Source organism: Sinocyclocheilus rhinocerous, unplaced genomic scaffold, assembly GCF_001515625.1.
Source record: "Sinocyclocheilus rhinocerous isolate Xijiao unplaced genomic scaffold, SAMN03320098_v1.1 scaffold864, whole genome shotgun sequence".
Classification (NCBI taxonomy): domain Eukaryota; kingdom Metazoa; phylum Chordata; class Actinopteri; order Cypriniformes; family Cyprinidae; genus Sinocyclocheilus; species Sinocyclocheilus rhinocerous.
Genome location: NW_015645567.1, coordinates 1,486,155 through 1,509,172, shown reverse-complemented (window position 1 = coordinate 1,509,172; position 23,018 = coordinate 1,486,155). Strand labels below are relative to the sequence as shown.

General features: G+C 38.9%; 1 protein-coding gene across 4 annotated transcripts in view; it reads left to right on the top strand.

Annotated features, from left to right (window-relative positions):
* Positions 1-23,018, top strand: part of zmiz2 (zinc finger, MIZ-type containing 2) — a 41,939-nt gene that overhangs the window by 15,431 nt on the left and 3,490 nt on the right. The window contains exons 2-17 of one of the 4 annotated variants that reach the window (XM_016510612.1): positions 7,379-7,484; positions 10,977-11,091; positions 11,628-11,824; positions 12,236-12,419; positions 13,007-13,228; positions 14,250-14,444; positions 15,510-15,611; positions 15,841-16,009; positions 17,051-17,192; positions 17,272-17,482; positions 17,592-17,697; positions 18,143-18,300; positions 18,387-18,454; positions 19,171-19,239; positions 19,692-19,936; positions 20,070-20,239. In XM_016510612.1, the coding sequence (XP_016366098.1) occupies positions 7,435-7,484; positions 10,977-11,091; positions 11,628-11,824; positions 12,236-12,419; positions 13,007-13,228; positions 14,250-14,444; positions 15,510-15,611; positions 15,841-16,009; positions 17,051-17,192; positions 17,272-17,482; positions 17,592-17,697; positions 18,143-18,300; positions 18,387-18,454; positions 19,171-19,239; positions 19,692-19,936; positions 20,070-20,239 (2,403 nt within the window). In that variant the 5' untranslated portion in view covers positions 7,379-7,434. Of the gene's footprint in view, positions 1-7,378; positions 7,485-10,976; positions 11,092-11,627; positions 11,825-12,235; positions 12,420-13,006; positions 13,229-14,249; positions 14,445-15,509; positions 15,612-15,840; positions 16,010-17,050; positions 17,193-17,271; positions 17,483-17,591; positions 17,698-18,142; positions 18,301-18,386; positions 18,455-19,170; positions 19,240-19,691; positions 19,937-20,069; positions 20,240-23,018 lie in introns of those variants that run through there. The other 3 variants (XM_016510613.1, XM_016510614.1, XM_016510615.1) reach the window with 3 other exon arrangements.

Sequence of the window (23,018 nt, the reverse complement as noted above, 5' to 3'; positions counted from 1 at the left end):
TCTGACTTTGCGCTCCTAGGTGTATACCAGGACAAGGCAGTGTGCAAAAACCGGTTGTTCTTCACTTTCTGTTTGCTGCTAATGAATTTATTCAAAGGGAGGTGGCGGACCAGATTGTACACACTCACACACTCTTCAAGTCCTGTGTGTTTGTTTGAGAAATTCAAACAGCACCAAACACGGGCCTGGACACTGAACAAACAAAGCTGACCTACAAGGTGTCATGCGCTACACACACAAACAGCAGTGTGGTCGCTGCCGCCTCGCAGCTAAACTGAGCTTCCCTCTCCCGAAAACAACTCGTCTATATCTATCTACCTACACTGGGATTTAAGTTGCGTTTGCATATTTTTTCATGTCAGAGTCTTTGCTGCATGCCGAACTTGCGTCATACAATCTCCCGAGGCCTAAAGGCGAAGCGAGATTAGTAGGGAATGAGGTAGGTATGAGTTTAACTGGGAACATTTGCTTTTTTATCTCTCTGCAAATAATCTAATTTGCATTTTCATCACTGTTATGCACATTACATTTTTGTGGATGGGTGGTGGATGTTTGAGGGCGACGCATTGAATGCATCATCAATTTATCTACTTAAAACTGACCCAGCACTCCAACTTAAGCTGACAAGTCACAACACTTAACGGCTCAGTCAGTGGCGTGTTTTTACATGCTTTTTGCTGCAGTAATACAGAATTGGCACCCTCAAATATTCATGCATTGATGCAATTATTGCGCCGCACTGTCAGACACCTTATATTCTTTCAGATTTGAGTAAATCGCCAGGCAGTTTGTTTCCTGATCTCTCAGGTAAGAGATATGATCAGTGTTCTTCACAGCTCAGCACTGTCTGTGGGCGTATATGTATTGCGGCATCCCGTTTTTCCCTCAATTTTCGTGCTCTCTGTGAGATGCGTGTCTTTTTATATGCTCAATGTTATTTATTGTACTCTGTTCTTGCTTACAGTTTCAACCCCGCATTCTTTGCTGCAGCTCCGTTGCTGGTGTTGAGACACTTTTAGCCAGAGAGCAGCAAGTGTGTGTGTGTGTGTGTGTGTTTGTATGCACATGTGTGGAGGAATGCATTATCAGGCCCAGCCTTCCTGTGGTTCCTAATCCTCCATCCCCTTCCCCAGCCCCCAGCCTCTTTCTCTCTCTGTTTGGCAGTAGATTCTCGGCTCTGGCTTCAGCTACGTGGGGGAGGGTAGGCCTAACCGTGTGACCCAAGGCGCTCCCCCATTTGGCAGGCAGACGAATTGTGGATTTTTGGACAGGCGGTTTCCCAGCTAGTCTTGAGTGACCACTGTTCTTAATGATGCACTGGGATTGTCCTTCGTTTGAAGTTGCTGGCTGTCAAGCAATGTTGTTGAAAAAATGTGGAAATAGACTGTTTTGTTGAAGTTGTTTCTTCAGTTGTGCTTTTCAAATTCTTCTCTTTTTTAATGTATTTTTTTTAATTCTTTATTACACAGATTTGAGCTAACTTAGATTGGGGGACATTTAGAAAATGCAGTGAGTTAGTTCAGGTAGGATCTTTTTATTTAGTAATTTTATTTTTTAAATTTCATTATATATATATAATTTAATTTATATATTATTTTTCAGTTTTTGTTTTCATCGTTTTTAACTAGAATTGATACTTTTATTTTAGTTTTTCTTATGTTTTGGTATGTTTTTCAGAATTATATACTTTAGTTTTAGAATTTTAGGTCTGCCAAAGTTAATGTATTAACTGTTTGTTTATTTTTGATTAATTTGTTTATTTAAAGTAAATAATAAATATGAAAAAATACAACAATGATTAAATAAATAACAAAATAATAATAATAATAATTATTATTATTTTTATTCATTTGTTATTTATTAAATCATTGTTGTATATTTATTTAACATTAACATTTTATTAATGTTATTTTTATTATTACTATTTATCAAAAACTAAAATACAAAAATTATATAATAAAAACTAGTAATAAAACTAAATTTTATTTGTGGCCATTTTTGCATTTTAGTTAGTTTCATGATTTAAAAAAAAAAAAAATTTTTTTTTATTGTTTTTAATTTTTTTATTATCAATAATACAGAATACCAATAATATTTAATTACCAATACTAATAACACTTGATTTCTGTGGCACTAGCAGCACCAAAAAGGATTGTGAAAATAATTTCCCAAAAAAATCTACTTGCCTTCCATTGTTTGGATAAACAGGTAGTCCTGCTGCAGACTCACACCTTTGAGCCAGAGTTGTTGTTCCATTTGTTGCTGCTAGTGATGCAGAAAACACACATTGTAGCTTCAAAAAGTGACAAAAAGGTGAATTCAGGTGCAGAACAATACTCCTTTTTATCCCAGTTTGGATCGTTCCTAGAATACTCTCCTAACCTGTGCTGTGTTTCAGGTTCTGTCCTCTGAAAGCGCAGTCCCTGCAGAGAGCTGAATCTGCACTTCATTTCAAGAGCGCTGACACACAGGCATTTCTTGGGCCTATCAGAAATCAAAGGCCTGCAAGCTTTTGTGTGCTGTTTGGCAGAAAAAGCAGAGGCGTTTCATGCCCTTAATGGTCACACCCCTGTGGTGCCGTCTTGCCCTGCTGTCCCAGACCGAACGGTCCTGTCGGATGGGTGCAGGAAGAGACTCGGAGTGTTTGACTTTGGGTAGAGAAAGTTAAAAGTGAGGGAAATAGCATGAGAAAGAAATGATGGTCCACGTGTTGGAGGAATTGGAGAAAGGGAGGGAAGCCCAGCAGGAACGGGTCACTGCAGGCCAGGGGTGGAACTAGAGGAAAAGAGGGGAGGGGGTTAGATGGAGCCCAGCAGTAAAGAACAGTGTGTTCTGTTCATTCCAGGGCAAGAACTGTTTGTGCTGTTATCCATCACACAGTGAAGGGAAAGCAATAAGCAAAGAACCGCGTTATTTCAGAGCACAAAATAAGACCTAGTGCTTCAGGAGAGTGTGTGTGTCCTTTGCTGACAGTATGAGCACACCTTGGCTCGTGGTTAGGCTTGCCACGTGTGTTGGGATGATTACTTTGGTGTGCGGGTATTAGGGCTGCACGACATATTGAAATTATCGAAATATCGCAAATGTAAATATTGCGTGCGATATGCATATCGCAATGGCATGCGATATCTGAATCATTTTAATTATAGGCTACTTCAAAACTTTGCAAAAGGTCAAAGTTTTAGGTCGATGCATATAGCAGAAAATTGCTTGACGTTAAAAAGAGTTATCAAGTGCAATAAGTTGCAGAAAACAACTCTTTGCCGTCTCGCCTTGCTGTCTGACACACACCTGAAGTGCGCGCACAAGCCGCATCTCGGAAGGCATGTGATCACTTCAGTTTTCTGTGCGCACACGTGCAAAGCACGCGCACACAGAGATGCGTTTCCGACCGCGCACGGAAACCGAGTTGATTCGTCTTTTGCATCTCCTCCTTATGTTTGAACAGACACATACACACAGAATTATGTCAATAGTACCCGTCTCGACGATCAATCTCGTACACAAAGTCAGTTATGTTTTAAATGAATGTAAACAGCTGAGAGAGAAATCAGATGTGTATCATTATACTGGATCCGTGCAGTCAGTCTTAAAGGGACAGCAGCCTATAAATACCTGCTGCTCAATATGTCACTAATGTTAATCAAACAACAAAACACAGCTTTAACAAAGATTAATCTAAATTTAATTCATAAGGTGAACACTATGCAGTGTTATTTGACACTTAATTATTAAAATTCTGTACCTGAATACTACTGTTTATTTGATCTATGCTTGTAATTTCTGTATTTGTTCTTTTTTTATTGACTGTTCGCTTGCTTTTAATCATGTTTGAACTTTCTTAGGCTATAGTTTTCGCTGTAGTATATGAAGAAGTACTTAAAGTGTACTTTAAGTAAAAGCAAAGCAAAGTTACATTGATATAAAATAAGTGGCATACATTTTTTTGTTTGTTTGTTCACATTGATGTTAAAATGACATTTTCTGATTTGTGACATTACTTTTTATGTAACGCTAAAACACTGCTGGTCACTTTTAGAAGTTGTAGTGATGCTTTCTTTTCCAAGAAAGAAAATGAAACATATATTGGTCTTATAATTTTCATTTTTAAATATTTTAAAATAGCTTATCATTTTAATTGATTTTACACACTTAAGTCAATATTGTATCGCATATCGAATATCGCATTATTTAACAAGGTATCGCATATCGCATTTTTCTGCAATATCGCACAGCCCTAGCGGGTATGTTTTGAAAGACCATGTTTGAAAATGAATTTTTGTGACTTAATTCCTGTTTCTCTACTCGGGAAGTGGATTAAAAATTTTGGTGACTCATCTTGCACTCAGGGGCGTGTATAAATTGCCGTCCAATCAGATGCTCTCTAGAATGAGAATGTTACATTGTAACAGCAAGTTGAATGGCTGTGACTTAAAACTTTGTTGCAATAGGAAATATGTCAACACAGGAAAGCAAACGGTGTTCAAGCCACATCATGGGGTCTTTAACTATGTGTGTGTGTGTGTGTGTGTTCTTCACAAGCGCTGTATCGTGTTTCCAGAGTGGATGGATTACAATTGTCCACTGTTTGAATAGATGCTCCTTAACTGAAGGATTGTTCCAATATGAGAGATTAATGATAACAGGGGTGAGATGAGATGCACTGGGCTAATTAAACGCCATTAATGCTCGTCACTCGGCGGTTAATTAATCTGGAGAGCTATAAGGTAATGTGCTTCATAGATACAGGCTCCAGAAATCAAAAGTAGTAAACAGGCATTTTGGCTTGATACAGAAAGCTGGTACTCATTAGTGGCCTTCTAGAGATATGAGGTTGGGCTATTTTGCCCTGGACCAGTAAGAAATCAACCCAGAGTGTCCTAGCATCTGCTGTCCTAGAACTGTGAGAGTGAATTTTGCCAGGGCAAACACCATTCAATTTTTCTTATAGGCCTATTAGACAGTTGTTAAGATAAATAAATATATATATATTTTTAAAGTAATAGATTAATATGATGATGTATTTATTTTATATTAATTGCATTCAGAAAGACATTTTTCAGCAAGTTATTAAGATTAAAATGTAATTCCGCATTAATATTTTCTAAATTTATTTTCGTTCCCATGCTTTGGACAATTTGGGTACTTTTAGGTACTTTTTCCACTCGCTGCAGCTCATGCCTTTTTATGAAAATATTTTTATTTATTTTATTTTTACAGATTATATTTAATTTTATTTATTTATTTTTTAATAAAAATATATCATTTATTGTTTTCAATATATAATTTTATTATGTATTATATTATTTTATTTGTATTAATTTATGTATATATTTATTTTTTATAATTTATTAAATTAATACATTTCTAAATGATTATATATTATTTTGTTATTTTACATTTAAATGTTCAATTTCTGTACTTGAACACCTACAAATCTAAAAATCTAAAGCATCTTTCATTTGTATCATTGTTCTATTTATTAATTTGTGGTATTGCTTGTAATTTGTTCATTTGTTCTTATTTACTGACTGTTCACTTGTCTTTAATAATGTTTGAACTTTATATTTATTAGGCTAGTTTTTGCTGTGCTATTGAAATTGGAATGGAGAATTTAACTGGTATCTAAAATGTTTGTGTCATATAAGCTTATTTATTAGAATACAAGATAACATGGGTCAAAAACAATGATAATAAAATTGGATATTAAATATCTTTTGAGCTTTTTTGGCCTATTTTTCGTGTGCGGATCTGTTGTTTGATTTTGATTTTCACTGCAAAAGCTTTTCTTTGATCTAGATTTGTGTCTGGCACGACGCTGTTTGGCTTTTTTCCTTCAAAAACAATGATAACAACATTTTTTTTTTTCTGTGGCAGTGCCAGTGAAAATAATTGGCAGGGCAAGTAAAACATTTAACCACAAGATTTTAGATCTTTTTTTTTTTCTTATCTTGAGAAATATACAACCGATTACTCCATATACTCTGGATATTTTAAGGTGAATTTTGTTGGAAGTGGTGGATGTTTTTTTTTTTTTTGGGTCTTGATCACCTATATATTATGCATCCCTAGTTTTAAAAACATGCACAAACCATAAATAGACAAATCCTTCAGTATAGCATTGCAAAGAGGCTGAAATCAGACACGGGTTTAATAAACGGCTCTTTACACGGACAGAGTTGGTGTAATTGTTAATGAAAACGGCTATGCGAGCATGTAAATATTGCTAAGCCTGCTTCAGTCAAGTGGTTATCAAAACACGACAATGGAGGATCTCATTTTGTCGCTGCCGCCCACCTCCCTTTCTCATCCTCCGCTCGATCCTCTCATTATCCCTGCAGGTGAACCTCTCTCTGATCAACTCCGTCACTCCTCTGAGTGACTCTTCCTGCAGCCCCCATCGACGCATCGGCATTCATCCACCTTTCTTTTCAAGCTGTGGGGTGTCTGCCCTAAATCTGTAAGGAAGGAGAAGAAAATGGAAGCGTAGAGGGATGTTGAGGGGGTGGAGAGAGAGTTAGGGGGACTGACAGCCACTGATGTTGGTGGCAAATTAGCATGTGTGCTAATCAAGCTTCACCCCCAAGAGTGGAGACAGACGGAGAGGCAGTGGGGTGGGGCGGGGGGTCTTGTTGTCATTATTAACGTTGTACAATCTAAATGCGCACACACAAAGAAGCACCCTCTTTGGTCGGAACAAGCTGCCTGATGGCTTAAATAATTGAGCGGGGTTGAAGGCGTTATCTTCGCAGAGGGCTCGGATATCTCAAAGCGGTGGCCATGAGAACCTCCGTGTTTCCACATCTCTCTTTTCTTTTTGAAATCAAATCATGCTATAAATAGCCCTCTCCCTCACTCCCTCCCTCCTTCCCCGGTTTCTCCTGTCTCCACAGAGAGTGCGAGGATCCTGCAATAATACGTAGCGTCCGGGTCATCCACCGTTGCGACCCGTCGCTCTGTTTTAAAGCTCAAGCTTTGCACCGGCTTTTGTCTCGGGCGCTGCAATCTCGAGATTCTCTGGACTGCGAGTGCAGCAGCCCAAGAGATGCCACATGCTGTCAAATCTCACTCCTTTGTGTGCGGTGCTGGCTGCTTTTTAAACTGTGATTGGTGGAAAGGTTCCAACTCGAGGAAACGATTGCAAAACCCACTCTATCAAAGCGTGGCGAAAGATGTGCTGGCGCAGTCAGTTGTTGATTAACCCCTCGTGCCTCTGGGCAAAACTGCAGCCATCTGAGAGCCCTCCAAATGAAATTGGTTAAAGCCAATACAGCGGCGTTACGTGTCTGCCTCAGTGAGTCAAAGCAGAACAGAGCCTTTGTTTTGATTGAGTGCTGTCAGTCTAACTTGTCTTTCTTTCTTTCTTTTTCTTTCGCAGACTGCCTGCTAGGTTGAGGAGATTCGGGGTGTCCCATAGACCCCTAGGTTCCTCCGATGAACCCCATCAACTCCATGAAACCTGCCCTGCCTCCAACGCCACACAGGTCAGTAGCTCCTGTCTGTCTGTCAATATGGGGTGCTGTGTGTACATTAATGAGGAAAAAAAATTAACTTAAATGATTTTAGCAAATGGCTGCAATATAACAAAGAGTGAAAAATTTAAGGGGGTCTGAATACTTTCCGTACCCACTGTATATATATATGTATAGTTAATAGTTTAAAATATATGTTTAGTCAATTTGTTTAAATGCACATTTATTAAAATTATATATTACATAATATTATATTTCACTGAACAAATAACGCATGGTCTGAGTAAGTAAAATGGGCATTGTTGCATTTTGTTTTTAGACGATATAGCCTACACGAAGTACGTTTTTAAAAGCCGTTTTTATGCTATTTCTTGATAAACCTTCCTATTGTTTTTGACTTGTTTTAATATGTTGGCTAACGTTATATGAAGATTAAGATTTCTGTCAGGCTATTGATTGATTTTACATTGTTCTGCAATGTCAAATTAGTCGTCGCGCACATCCCTAATATTAATATATGTAATATATTACACATAGTTTACATTTAGTAAATGATGTACTGCAGGCTCCCGTATGTATGTGTTTTCTTGGCACATTTTCATGAGTTTTACTGATATTTGAGTTATATGAAGATTAAGATTTCTGTCAGGCTATTGATTGATTTTACATTGTTCTGCAATGTCAAATTAGTCGTCGCGCACATCCCTAATATTAATATATGTAATATATTACACATAGTTTACATTTAGTAAATGATGTACTGCAGGCTCCCGTATGTAGGTGTACTTGGCACATTTTCATGAGTTTTACTGATATTTGAAAGGGAATTATGTTGCTTCAGAGGCGATAATGAAACAAACAGTCTGAACATGAAGAAAAAGTGGAAGTTGGCGTTTCGCTCTCACCGCAGTTCACTGAAGATAAATCGCTTGCAGTGGCGCATGCATTGGGCCCCCAAACTGAATCCTCGTGCCCACACCTTCTCCTCTCATTTACTGAGCTCTCAATCTGCACGAGTGTTGTTTTTTTTTTCATTTTGATTGGTTGCTTTGTCTCTCAGCTGCTGATTGACTGCTGCAGAATTTGGCTTTGAAACCACAGTTTCCTGTTTCAGAGAGCAGGGGTATCTGGTGGTTTTCCTGCAGAAGAACTTTAAGAGAAACCTCTGCCTCCTATGGAATGCCTCTAAGCCACCAATAGTTCAGTTTGTTTATTTGCCCCGGCAATGCAATGACCAGCCTCAATGAGAGTCTCGCTTTGAGCCTTTGTTGGAACCTCAGTATCCTGTGGGCTGCAGGCCAGCAGATACTTTGCTGCAGGTCGAGGTGGAAATGTGTCAAGAAGGGGATCTCGGCTTTCTTCAAGGGCTTTAAAGAGAAGAGTCTTCCATGTGGCAGTGGGGTTGAGGTGTCTTAGGGTCAGTTCGGGTGAGAAGCTGTTCAGAGCCAGTTATCACTCGATAAACCCTCGCAGGTTTCATTTTCTTGATACTTTCGAGCTGTTGCCGCTTGGACAAGTTTTACCTGGAATGCTCCCATTCGGTGTCCAAGGCTTTTGGCACTCCTGCCAATAAGTAGTGACTCGAGATAATTTACTGGCCATTAAACTGTATTTTAAGTTTTTGTCCATTAAAACATCACAGTATTACAATTGAATCGTTGTTGAACTATGACAAAAGCAAGACAATGTAGAGCTCATTTAGTGAACTCACCTTTTTGTTAATTAGACTATAGGAAATGTTATTCATGTGCTCAGTACTACTCAGTACTGATGCATTTTTTCCCCTTTATCTACAGTTTGGAGTCTATAAGATTTTTTAAATTATTTTGAAAGTCTCTTTTGCCCATGAAGGCTGCATTTATTTGATCAAAAACACAGTAAACATGGTATTGTTGTGAAATATTTTACTATTTACTATTCTATTATTTTACAATTTTTTTATATTGTAATATATTTAAAATTGTAATTTATTCCTGTGATCAAAGCTGAATTTTCAGCACTATTACTTCAGTGTCACATGATCTTTCAGAAATCATTCTAATAATATGCTGATTTGCTGCTCAAGGAACAATATGATTATCAATGTTTTTTTGTAGAAACTGTGACTAATTTTTTAAGGATTCTTTGATGAATAGACAGTTTAAAAGACCAGCATTTTATTAAAAAAAAAAAATCTTTAAACAAATTATGAAAATTATAAATGTCTTAAATGTCACTTTTGATCAATTTAATGTATCCTTGTTGAATTAAAAGTATTAATTTCTTTCAAAAACAAAAACTGACCCCAAAACTTTTGAACGGCAGTATCTGTTTTGCTTCGGTTTAGGATTTACGACGTCAATAAAAGATGCATTTGGCTTCTTGGCTGAACTTCTGATGATAAATTATTTAAGTTGTTTTGAAGATGCATGACAGTCACTCAGGTTTTTTTCCCACCATTTGTATTTTTCCCAAAATATGTTTCACTCATGTCACTTGCACCAGCGAGTGTTAAGAATGTCATTTGAACGTTATGGTTTGACCATGCATTGTCACAGGTCGTAAAACAAGTTACCTGCTAACTCAGCGTTATCTGATATTGTTGTTTTGGGCTCTGTTCCCATCCTTTTTTTTTAAGTTGGCTTATTGGGCATAGTCCTATCCATTAAGACCTTTTTTTCAGTCCCTAAAATGCAGATTTAGGTGCAAGTTTTGATGGGTTGCCTGATAGTCTTCCTAATGTTGTTCTGCTGGAGCCGTACATGTGCACCTTTAGCCCTTTTATGGAGGGTAAACTAACCACCATATATAATGACATGAATCCGAGACCTTAGTAATCCATTCAATAGATTGCACAGCTTTAATTCAGGTCTAATTTATACATGCTTTCCAGAGGAACGATGTACATAACAGTACAACTGATTGAACATTCATCCCTCACAGCCTCGTTGTTATTCAAGTCAAATTAAATATGGCATTGACTCTAACTAAGGTCCATGTTTCCCTGTTCTGATCAGCGTGTGATGTAGTTTGGCTAATTATGGAAAGATGGCGAGCGATTATTGAGAGCGATCTGGTTTGATCCAGTTACACAGAAAACAGTAGATACTCACACAAACACACACTTACTCTCTCACCCCCCTTTCCCTTGGCATCGTTACTCTTTCCTGTCTCTAAGTGACTGTGGAGTCACCATGGAAACATTGTGCTGAGTACCTCCAGAGCATGTGGCTGTGGCACGTCTGAAGTCACAGAAAGGCGCTCTCTCTCTCTCTCTCTCTCTCTCTCTCTCTCTCTCTCTCTCTCTCTCTCTCTCTCTCTCTCTCTCACACACTCTCTCACACTCACACTTCACACCATATGCTGATATCATACCAGTACAAAAGGCATAGATGGAATATAATATGGATCTGGCTGTGGATAATGCGAGGCGGATCAGTGAGAAGTGAATTAAGAGCGTTTTATACAGGAAGCACTCAGATGCACTAATAACCCCGGTGTCCGTGTGTTTCTCTCGCCCTGCAGTGACGCCTCTTACCCATATGATCCTGTCCCCTGGCAACAAGGCCCCAATCAGCCTGCCGGCTCCCTCTCTGTGGTAACCACAGTGTGGGGGGTAACCAATCCTTCACCCAGCCAGGTAAGAAGGGCCCTCCGCCGTGATGATGTCACCAGCTTGTTTACCTCAAAGAAAGCACAGCATGTTCCAAGAATGTCCTACTCATGTCTGTTTCTCAAACAAAACATTCTTCTTATTGTCAGTGAATCAGCAGATCCCATTAACAAACCATTTAGAATCATTCAGAGCAGTTCTTGTTTTATTGCGAAATACTTAAATATAGTAATTAATACATATTAATTACTTTAAAAAATATAAACTTAATTATAAAAATTATTTATCAATACATTAATTATTAATTGATTATAATTAAATTATTATAATAATTTGTGATCACTTCCGACTCAAACGGATACCAGTGAAAATTCATAATTTCCAAACCCCCACATACATGCGTACATATATTTAACTGTATCAGTGTGTTTTTTTGTGTGTGTATATTTATATATATATATATATATATATATATATATACACACACACACACACACACATAACAGCAAACAAAAAAAATTTTCAATTACGTTCATGACTAATCTAAAAACTCTTGTTGTCAGCAGGTTTTTGGCACTCCCATGGGTCCAGGCGGAAACTCAGCTGGTGGTCACATGATGCCTGGCAACAGCCCGGGCATGAACTCCCCTCAGTTTATGAGCCAGCAGGGCTACCCCGAGCCCAACAAGGGCTTCATGCAGCAGGGCATGTACGGGCGGCCCAGCGGGGGATACCCGGCCGGGCCTGGATATGGGGGCAGGTGAGGAAAGCAAATATTGTCCAGTGTCTTGTGTGGCTGTATTTAGACTTTGCTCCTCGTGGGAGTTGCGTGACGTCAGGCAGCCGGATGGACGTCACTGCAGTGGGGGATGTGTGTTCTGTAATGTCCCACCCCTGCGCTGACTCACAGAAACACACACACACACTCATGTCCCTTAAGATCAATTTGCATCGCAATAAATCTTGTGAATCACTGACTCGGAGCAGTTAGTGTCCCCCTTGGCTTGCCAGACCAACACCTTGCTGCCACGACAACGTGAATAATCAGCGCCACTTACGCCACCTTCTACAAATATGCCGGGTCACTTTATTCAGCAGCGTCTTAATCTTATTTTATGACACAAATGCAATACAGTTCATAACATGTTTGTCTTCTGTCTGTCCTCTTTAGTTACCCAAATAATGGAGGGGGTTCCCTCGGGATGCCGCCCCATGGAGTCCGCCCACCCACTGACTTCACCCAAGCGGCTGCCGCAGCTGCTGTGGCCGCAGCCGCAGCCACAGCAACGGCCACCGCCACAGCAACTGTCGCTGCGATACAGGAGAAGCAAAACCAGGAGCTGAACTACGGGCCTGTAAGTGACTTGACTTGTTTGTGTTCACGTTATGTACGGTTGACCTTTGTTGCGATGAACAGTAATGAAGGGAAGCTCACTGGAATAGGTCTCACCATGCTTAAATGTTTTAGTAATGAATCTTGTCCCCTTGTTTAATATGTTTTTTCATGCCGTTAATCTGATTGGTGCAAACTCTGCTTCATTTTTTTTTTGTGGTAAATGCTTTGCACTCCACTTCAGCAATTATTATCGTGTGACACACAGTAACCTCTGGTTTCATTGCGTTTAATTCGCCCCCTGCTGGACTAAGACATATAGACGAGCATTGACTCCAAAAACATGGCTTTAATTATTGGAAAAAAAAGACAAGTATTTTCCCCTAATTTTTCCAGAAGATTTCACATGCCGCCTGTCTGTCCGGGTTTAGACGGCAGACATCATGGCCACACAGGACTTTGATTGTTTACAGTGGTGACCTAGTTGCCGTTTCCCTTTCATGCCCAGGGCCTGACGGCCATAAGTCACGTCAGCAGGCACGTCTCCAGCCATTGTTACCCGACGCTGGTTCTAATGGGTGTGGATCTTTGTGTTGTTTTGCTCTGCAGATGGGTGGTGCTTCCTCTTACAACACCCAGTTCCTGTCGCACTCTGGACCCCGTGGCCCACCCGGCATGGCCCCCTCCGGAATGGTCGGCTCCAGACCTCCTTCCATGGGACCCATGTACCCACAGCAGAGCCAGAGGTTGCCCCAGCATCCCGTCTACCCGGGAGGCCAGCAGGGTCCTCCGCGCCACCAGCAGGGCCTGAAACGCCCCTATAACTCTGACGTGAGTGGAGACTCATGTTCACCAACTTGAGCATTCAGATGTCAGAGTAGACACAGTTTAGAAAATATTTATGACATCGACACAAAGGCCATGAGGTTCTAAGATATAAATGTATCATTCACAGATAATGCCATAATGCATTATGATGAGCTTAGGAAAAGTCATCCATGATGTTGCATGTAATTTATTCCATACCGTAAAGTTCTGGTTAAAAATACCTCATTATGATTAAATTACTTTTATTGTATAATATAGTTTAATATTATATAATAAACTGCTGATGAAGAAAATTACATGACAGGAACAGAAAACAGAAGAGTGAAATATACTATGGGGTTTTCACATCACATCATTAGGTTAGCATCATAACTAAAGCTATATTCTACCAAAACAAATTGTGCGTCAGGACTTTCAAGGGTTTTGGCAGGGGTTTGTGAGTTGCTTCATTAGTAGTGTGTTCTAAATCGGTCACTTATGAAGTTGTATTTCAGTTAGGATGCTGCCTAGTTCACTAGATTTTGGATTTTGGTTATAGTATTTATTAATATTTTGGATTGGCTTTTATTTTTATATTTTTGGTTTGCATTTTAATTTTAGTTTAGGTTTCAATAAATTTATGTGCTTTGTCAATGTGACTTTTGCTTTTTCAGTTTTAGTACTTCAATTTAAACATATTTCATTTCAGTTAGTTGCCAAAGCAGCATTTTACATTTTTGTTCAAGGTTTTTTTGTTTTGTTTTTAAGTTTTTCATCTTATTTTATTTTATTTAACAAAAAATATTTCTAATAATTTTCGTTTTAGTTAAGAATAACACTGCATTAGTGTGGTTCCTCATTATGGTGGCAGACATGTGGAGATCACGTAACTAGTTGAGTAAAAAAAAAAAAAAAAAATTTGATTTTTGTTACGGTTACAAACTAGAAGTTGACTCCTCAAAACAACTGTCGTTAACATAAAAATATGAGCATAGTGCTGACAATTTGGTTCTGTTCTGGAATGACTGTTGTTCTTTTCTTGCAGGGATTTCCGGGTCAGCAGTACGGTCCCGGGATGGGAGGCGGGGGCCCGTACCCAGGCCAGCCCATGCAGTACCACGGCCCAGGGCCACAGCGGTCCGCTCCTTCCCCGTCTTACCCAACCCACCGAATGCCCCTCCAGCAACCCAATATGGGCCAGTATCCTGCAGGACCAGGAAACCCCAACCAGTACTACAAGGTACAAAGATCATCGCTATTATTGCTCATACTTACATTTAGGATTTGGAAAAATCCCTGAGTATTAAACTTTGGCATGCTGCGGATGTGTGACACCTCAAATCAAGCTGCTTGTAAAGACTTGAGCCATCCTAGTAACCAAATTTAGGTACTTTCTAAAACTTGCAGTCATATTTTATTTATAGTCATATTTTTCAGTTTGAAAGCTGTCAGAAAGCTTTCACTTGCAAATTGCGACACACTGCAAGCAGCATCGCGTTTCCCAAAGAACAGGTTCCTTTTCTCCGTATTAGTGGCAAACAAGCTGCTGTTTTTAGAGAAACACACCAGCATTTGATACTGACAAATACAGCAGTGAACTTTAAAGAGGCAACTAGTCGTGAAAAGATTTTTTGGAAGTACCAGTGAAACACGAACCAACCTGGGTGTCTTAAATTCCGTGCTGGTTTGGAATTACAGTGGTAGATTATAACTATTGTCATATCACTGTAGTGTGCACTAAATGAGTGCATGCTTAGGCTCTGTTCCAAAACCTAGTGAACTGCCTACATAAGTCAGGTCCAATTTTTAAATGTAAGATGTTAGATACCTTCTTTTTGCTAATTTCTAAAGTATGTATCTCTGTGGAGGAATCAATCCCAGAATGCACTGCGCCGAGCTCCCTATGATTATGCTTAACCAAGATTGACTTGCTCTGTTTTAAGCCTCATGTTGAAAGATTTGTGTTTGTTTAGCCCAGTGAAACACGAACCAACCTGGGTGTCTTAAATTCCGTGCTGGTTTGGAATTACAGTGGTAGATTATAACTATTGTCATATCACTGTAGTGTGCACTAAACGAGTGCATGCTTAGGCTCTGTTCCAAAACCTAGTGAACTGCCTACATAGTCAGGTCCAATTTTAAATGTAAGATGTTAGATACCTTCTTTTTGCTAATTTCTAAAGTATGTATCTCTGTGGAGGAATCAATCCCAGAATGCACTGCGCCGAGCTCCCTATGATTATGCTTAACCAAGATTGACTTGCTCTGTTTTAAGCCTCATGTTGAAAGATTTGTGTTTGTTTAGCAAGCGGACCAGTTTAACGGACAGGGCAACAGCCACAACAGTCTGTCCTCAGGAGTGACGGGAGCCGGGTACAACACCTTCAACCAGGCCGCCGTCAATGGGGTTGGTGTCTCTCTCGCATGCATGTGTGTTTGGTGAAACGTGAGTCGGTTGGAGCTGCCTGTTAATATTTCACCATTTCGTGTGAGCGCCTCGATCTGACTTTGGCAGCCGGGGTCCAAACTCCACTCAGCTGAATGTGTTTTTGCACAGTATCGGTTATGAAAATCTGATTGTAAAGATAATCTGGCCACAGATTATAATGCCTGCACACACGTCTTGTCTTTCACAGCCCGGACGTGCGATGCCAGGATACCCCAGCTCTCCTCTCCCAGGAAACCCCACTCCTCCCATGACCCCTGGCAGTTCGATGCCCCCATATATGTCCCCCGGCCAAGACGTCAAGTCGCCCTTCCTCCATGACGTCAAGCCCAACATTAACTCTCTGCAGCCCCCTACAGGTAACACTCGGCACTGCAGCCAGTCAACACCCCCTCTTATCTCTGGAATGTTTATAATTCTCTTTGATATAAATGGAAATAAAAATGTTTTGCTGTCACATAAAATGCTTATCACATGGAAAAAAGTTTTTTTCCTCTTTAACCCCTGAAGAAATTAACAAAATTTCTGACAGATATTTTAAATTGACATGAAATAAAATTCAACCATTTTACTGGCTTTATTGTGAATGGTTTATCTGCATACGTTGTTCCAGAGAAAACAAAATGTTTGTCTTCAGAATATTTTATCAAAATATAGTAATTTGCTCAACAATTTTAACCAGATCATATAAAGACCACTAATCCAATAGATTCCTGATGGATTCAAAGTTGCGTGTACTTGTTTTTTATCAAATGCTCTGTTTTACTGAGAAATTGTTTAAAAAATTGGTTAAAATAATGCTCACTCACATAAGATAAAAACTTCATATGAAGTCATATAAACCTGCTTTTTTCACATACGGGTAGTGTTTTATTAGTATTATTTACATAACACTATAATATTTATCAATATTTTAATTAGCTTTTATTTTTATATATATATATATTTTCATTTTAGTTTAGTTTAAGTAATCTTGATAAGTACTTCTGTCGTTTCTATTTAGCTTTAATTTCTTTTCATTTCAGTTTTATTTTTAGTCATTTTAGTACTACTTCATTTTAGTTTAGTCAACTTAAACTCAAAAATTAGACATGTTGCCTTGGCGTCAAAAAGTTTTTCAGCTAATATTTGTATTTTACTTTATTTCAGCTTTCACTTCGATCATTTACTAGTTTTAGTTTTAGGTAATAATAACAACACTGCATAGTTACAAGCTAAACTGAAACTTGAAACTGAAACCGGAACACACCGATAAGTGTCAACAAAAAATCTAGAATGGCTGCTAAATAAACTTTGTGCATATTCGATATTTATAAGATGCCTTTGTTTCTTGCCATATGAGATATGAATGAAAGCCGTGTGGCACCTCAGTAACTGAAACTCTGCTCTACTGTCTGCAGGAAACCCCAGTGATGACCTGCGTCTGACCTTCCCTGTACGGGATGGGGTGGTGTTGGAGCCTTTTAGATTGGAGCACAACCTGGCTGTCAGCAACCACGTCTTCCAGCTGCGAGACTCCGTGTATAAGACCCTTATGATTAGGTCAGACATTTTCATCCCATTTTCATGTGTCAGTGTTGTCATGTTTAACATGTAATCTTATCTATCATGGGTTTTAAAGGCCTGACCTGGAGCTGCAGTTTAAGTGCTATCACCACGAAGACCGGCAGATGAACACCAACTGGCCGGCGTCAGTACAGGTGAGCGTCAACGCCACGCCTCTCACCATCGAGCGCGGGGACAACAAGACTTCCCACAAACCCCTTTACCTGAAGCAAGTGTGCCAGCCGGGACGCAACACCATCCAAATAACGGTCACGGCCTGCTGCTGTGTAAGTACAGAGACTCGCATCGTACATTTACAAACAGCCTGACTAATATGAGTTTTATGTGGGCCAGCGTTCATTTCATTTCCTTTTTTTTTTTTCTTTTTTCTCGCAGTCTCATCTTTTCGTGCTGCAGCTGGTTCACAGGCCGTCTGTGCGCTCCGTGCTTCAGGGTCTGATGAAGAAGAGGCTCCTGCCAGCGGAGCACTGTGTCACTAAGAGTGAGTGAACACGTTTGCATACACTTTTTAAAAAAGAAATTAATACTTTTATTTACCAATGATGCATTAAATAGATCAAAAGTGATAGCAAAGACATAATTGCACTTATTCATCAAGGAATCCTGAAAAAAGTATCATGGTTTCCACCAAATTATTAAGCAGCACAACTGTTTTCAGCATTGATAAAAATCAGAAATGTTTCTTGAGCAGTAAATCAGCATATTAGAATGATCTCTCAAGGATCATGTGACGCTGAAGACTGGAGTAATGATGCTGAAAATTCCGTTTTGATCACAGGAATAAATTACATTTTTAAATAAAGTCACATAGAACACAGTTATTTTAAATTGTGATAATAATTCACAGTTTTTACTGTATTTTTGATCAGATAAAAGCAGGAAAACTCAGAAACCATGACAATTCACCCTTCTTTTCTCCTCCACAGTTAAGAGGAACTTCAGTAGCGGTACCATCCCAGGAACTCCCGGCCTTAACGGCGAAGATGGTGTGGAACAGACGGCCATCAAGGTGTCGCTCAAGTGTCCGATCACCTTCCGACGCATCCAGCTTCCTGCCAGGGGCCACGACTGCAGACATATACAGGTGATGAGACCTGCTAGCATACGTTTGAATCACATAACATTTTAAAGTAAATTTCTGTGGTAAATAACATCTTTGTTGGTCCACAGTGCTTTGACCTGGAATCGTACCTGCAGCTCAACTGTGAGAGAGGAACTTGGCGTTGTCCTGTGTGCAAGTAAGAATCATCTTCTCATTTTACCTTTCATCTCCATGGCATTTTTGTTGTTTTAATACAAAAAAAATTATTTGGGATGCACAGTATATCCATACCGTAGTGGTAATCTGCCGATATTATTTCGGGAAAATTCTCTTAAACTTATTAAAAACATAATAATTTAATAACAGTGCTAAATGTAGTCTATAACAAATCTCAGAATGAATATGCATTTTTCATACTATATTTTATAATGTTATGATGCCTAAATTCACTTTTAAATTCTAATATTTACATGAATGACTTTAGTTTATAATGTTTTATGCGTCATTTATCTAGACAAAATACTATATAATTAAAAATTTTATATCAATATATATTATTGTTAATAATCTAATATTTTAATATAAAAAAAATTTTAAATATAAAGTTTTTATTAATGTTAGTTTTTTTATTAATATTATAACAAATACTAATATTAATGATTCAAATATTACTAATATTAATATTACTACTAAAAAAATAAAGAATTAATATTAAAATTAGTATAACACATTTATTTATATTATATTTTTTATTCATTGTTATTTGGCCAAAAATGGAAATAATTATTGGCTTATCTTATTTGCCTGAATAATATCATATTGTATAAAAGTGCATTCCTAATAAAAATGTGTTTTGTATGGTATATATCTGACGTATTTTTATAATTTTACAAACTTCTCTGTTCCTTGCAGTAAAACAGCCCTTCTGGAGGGGCTAGAAGTGGACCAGTACATGTTGGGCATTCTGATCTACATCCAGAAGTAAGTTTTTATATATAACCTCAGCATCTAAACTGTGATTGCAGAGATAATGCAGAGATCCTAAATTATACTATTTTTAGCTGTAAACTGCATGTCCATGGACTGTTCCCTGACCATGTGATGCATATTGCACACAAAAATGGCAAGAGCTGGGTGAAATAGACATATTCAGTATGATTGGCTGGCATCTACCCAATTTCCCAGAGTAAGAGTGCACAAGTTCCCAGGCTGTTAATAAGCATTTCCAAGCAAGAACTGATTGCTTACCAAATTTTGTGAAGTTCATGGCATTAGTATCACCAGTATTGTCCAGTTTGGGTTCATAAAAAGTGGTCAGTTGCTGTATGTGAGGGTCAAACATACTCTTTCTGTCTAGGTTTATGGTTCTTGGCCACTATAAGCTGCAGAGTGTTCTGTATTTTAGTTCTTAAACTCTTTCTCCTTGTGATTAGTTCGGACTATGAGGAGATCACCATTGATCCGGTGTGCAGCTGGAAGCCAGTCCCGGTGAAACCAGACCTACATATTAAAGAGGACCCAGACGGCCCTGCCCTGAAACGCTGTCACACCTTGAGCCCTAGTCATATGATCTTGCCCAACATCATGGAGATGATTGCAGCTTTAGGGCCGGCCTCCTCACCCTACCAGTCTATGCCACAAGGTGGCAGCAGCAGCACGCCTGATTATCCCAGCCAAGGTATGCGTCACATCCAACTGTAAAGGCCTCATAGTGACCACAAAAGCATTTATATGAATAAATTTTGTAGTCATAATTTTTTGGACGAAATGCGTTTTGACCTCCATTTGATTTATTGTTGCATGTCTTTCAGGTGGCTCAGGATACTCTAACCAACCAGGCTTCTCAGATTTCCCCAATGCCCCTGGCACACCGACCCTGGGGGAGTTTACTTCCGGGCCGCCCCCTCTCTCCTACCAGTCTGACCTGCCGAGTGGCCTCCTTACCCCTGAAAAACCTGTGGGACACCCGATGTCAGGACAGGTGCGTTTTCCTATCATTTCATAAATTTCCTATCATTCATAAATTTCACCACAAGGAATTGATAGAGTATCTATCTATCGGTGTTAATTTCGTCAACGAAGACGACGGTGAAAAATATTCGTTAACAAACATTTTTTCTGTTAGTATTAGTTTACGAGCTAAAACTAATATCTGATGATAAAAACTATGACGAAATTTATACATCCTATAGGCTACTGTCTTGTCCTTCAAAATGTGCGTCCCTGTCATTGGATCGCAATCAGATAAGTGGCGTTTGCATATCTAGTCTCAGTATGGCAGCTGCAGTGGATGGATAGACCAAAATGCGAACTAGCGATCTGAAACAATGTCCTCAGCACCCGAAGGGGTAGGGATAAGGTGACCAGACGTCCCGGTAGTCACAATTCGTTGTCGATTAACTTAAAGTTAGTGAAGGCGGGATAGGCGGAATCGCGCTGATAGAAGTGCTCTCTCTCATGCACGCTCCACTTCTTCAGTTCTCTTATACAGCGCGCGATCAGTTCTCAGCGCTCAAATACCAGTCCATCTATCTACAGTCTATCGTGTAGAGCAGTGTTTCCAACCTTTTTTTAGTCGCGGCACCCTTTGGAAATTTTAACAAGCTTGTGGCACCCTACAAAATTCATTTTGTCACAATATTTTAATTTCTAACTTTTTATCTAGACAAAATACTATATAATTTAAAATTTTATATCAATATATATTATTGTTAATAATCTAATATTTTAATATAAAAAAAATTTTAAATATAAAGTTTTTATTAATGTTAGTTTTTTTATTAATATTATAACAAATACTAATATTAATTATTCAAATATTACTAATATTAATATTACTACTAAAAAAATAAAGAATTAATATTAAAATTAGTATAACACATTTATTTATATTATATTTTTTATTCATTGTTATTTGGCCAAAAATGGAAATAATTATTGGCTTATCTTATTTGCCTGAATAATATCATATTGTATAAAAGTGCATTCCTAATAAAAATGTGTTTTGTATGGTATATATCTGACGTATTTTTATAATTTTACAAACTTCTCTGTTCCTTGCAGTAAAACAGCCCTTCTGGAGGGGCTAGAAGTGGACCAGTACATGTTGGGCATTCTGATCTACATCCAGAAGTAAGTTTTTATATATAACCTCAGCATCTAAACTGTGATTGCAGAGATAATGCAGAGATCCTAAATTATACTATTTTTAGCTGTAAACTGCATGTCCATGGACTGTTCCCTGACCATGTGATGCATATTGCACACAAAAATGGCAAGAGCTGGGTGAAATAGACATATTCAGTATGATTGGCTGGCATCTACCCAATTTCCCAGAGTAAGAGTGCACAAGTTCCCAGGCTGTTAATAAGCATTTCCAAGCAAGAACTGATTGCTTACCAAATTTTGTGAAGTTCATGGCATTAGTATCACCAGTATTGTCCAGTTTGGGTTCATAAAAAGTGGTCAGTTGCTGTATGTGAGGGTCAAACATACTCTTTCTGTCTAGGTTTATGGTTCTTGGCCACTATAAGCTGCAGAGTGTTCTGTATTTTAGTTCTTAAACTCTTTCTCCTTGTGATTAGTTCGGACTATGAGGAGATCACCATTGATCCGGTGTGCAGCTGGAAGCCAGTCCCGGTGAAACCAGACCTACATATTAAAGAGGACCCAGACGGCCCTGCCCTGAAACGCTGTCACACCTTGAGCCCTAGTCATATGATCTTGCCCAACATCATGGAGATGATTGCAGCTTTAGGGCCGGCCTCCTCACCCTACCAGTCTATGCCACAAGGTGGCAGCAGCAGCACGCCTGATTATCCCAGCCAAGGTATGCCAACTCTAAAGGCCTCATAGTGACCACAAAAGCATTTATATGAATAAATTTTGTAGTCATACTTTTTTGGACGAAATGCATTTTGACCTCCATTTGATTTATTGTTGCATGTCTTTCAGGTGGCTCAGGATACTCTGGCTTCTCAGGCTTCTCAGATTTCCCCAATGCCCCTGGCACACCGACCCTGGGGGAGTTTACTTCCGGGCTCTCCTACCATGTTTACCTTCACAAACATAACCGACTGTATTTGTAACTTATGCATGTTTTTAACATAAACTCGTGTGTGAAAGAGAACTTAGTACTCACATGCAGTGTTAATTTCGTCAATGAAGACGACGACGAAAAATATTCGTTAACGAACATTTTTTCTGTGACTAAGACGAGACGTTTACGAGCTAAAACTAATATCTGATGATAAAAACTATGACGAAATTTATACATCCTATAGGCTACTGTCTTGTCCTTCAAAATGTGCGTCCCTGTCATTGGATCGCAATCAGATAAGTGGCGTTTGCATATCTAGTCTCAGTATGGCAGCTGCAGTGGATGGATAGACCAAAATGCGAAATAGCGATCTGAAACAATGTCCTCAGCACCCGAAGGGGTAGGGATAAGGTGACCAGACGTCCCGGTAGTCACAATTCGTTGTCGATTAACTTAAAGTTAGTGAAGGCGGGATAGGCGGAATCGCGCTGATAGAAGTGCTCTCTCTCATGCACGCTCCACTTCTTCAGTTCTCTTATACAGCGCGCGATCTTTTTTTAGTCGCGGCACCCTTTGGAAATTTTAACAAGCTTGTGGCACCCTACAAAATTCATTTTGTCACAATATTTTAATTTCTAACTTGCGATATGATAATTTGAAAAGTATAGATATTCGGTACAACAGGGAAGAACTGCAGAATATAATGTCATACAGATATTTT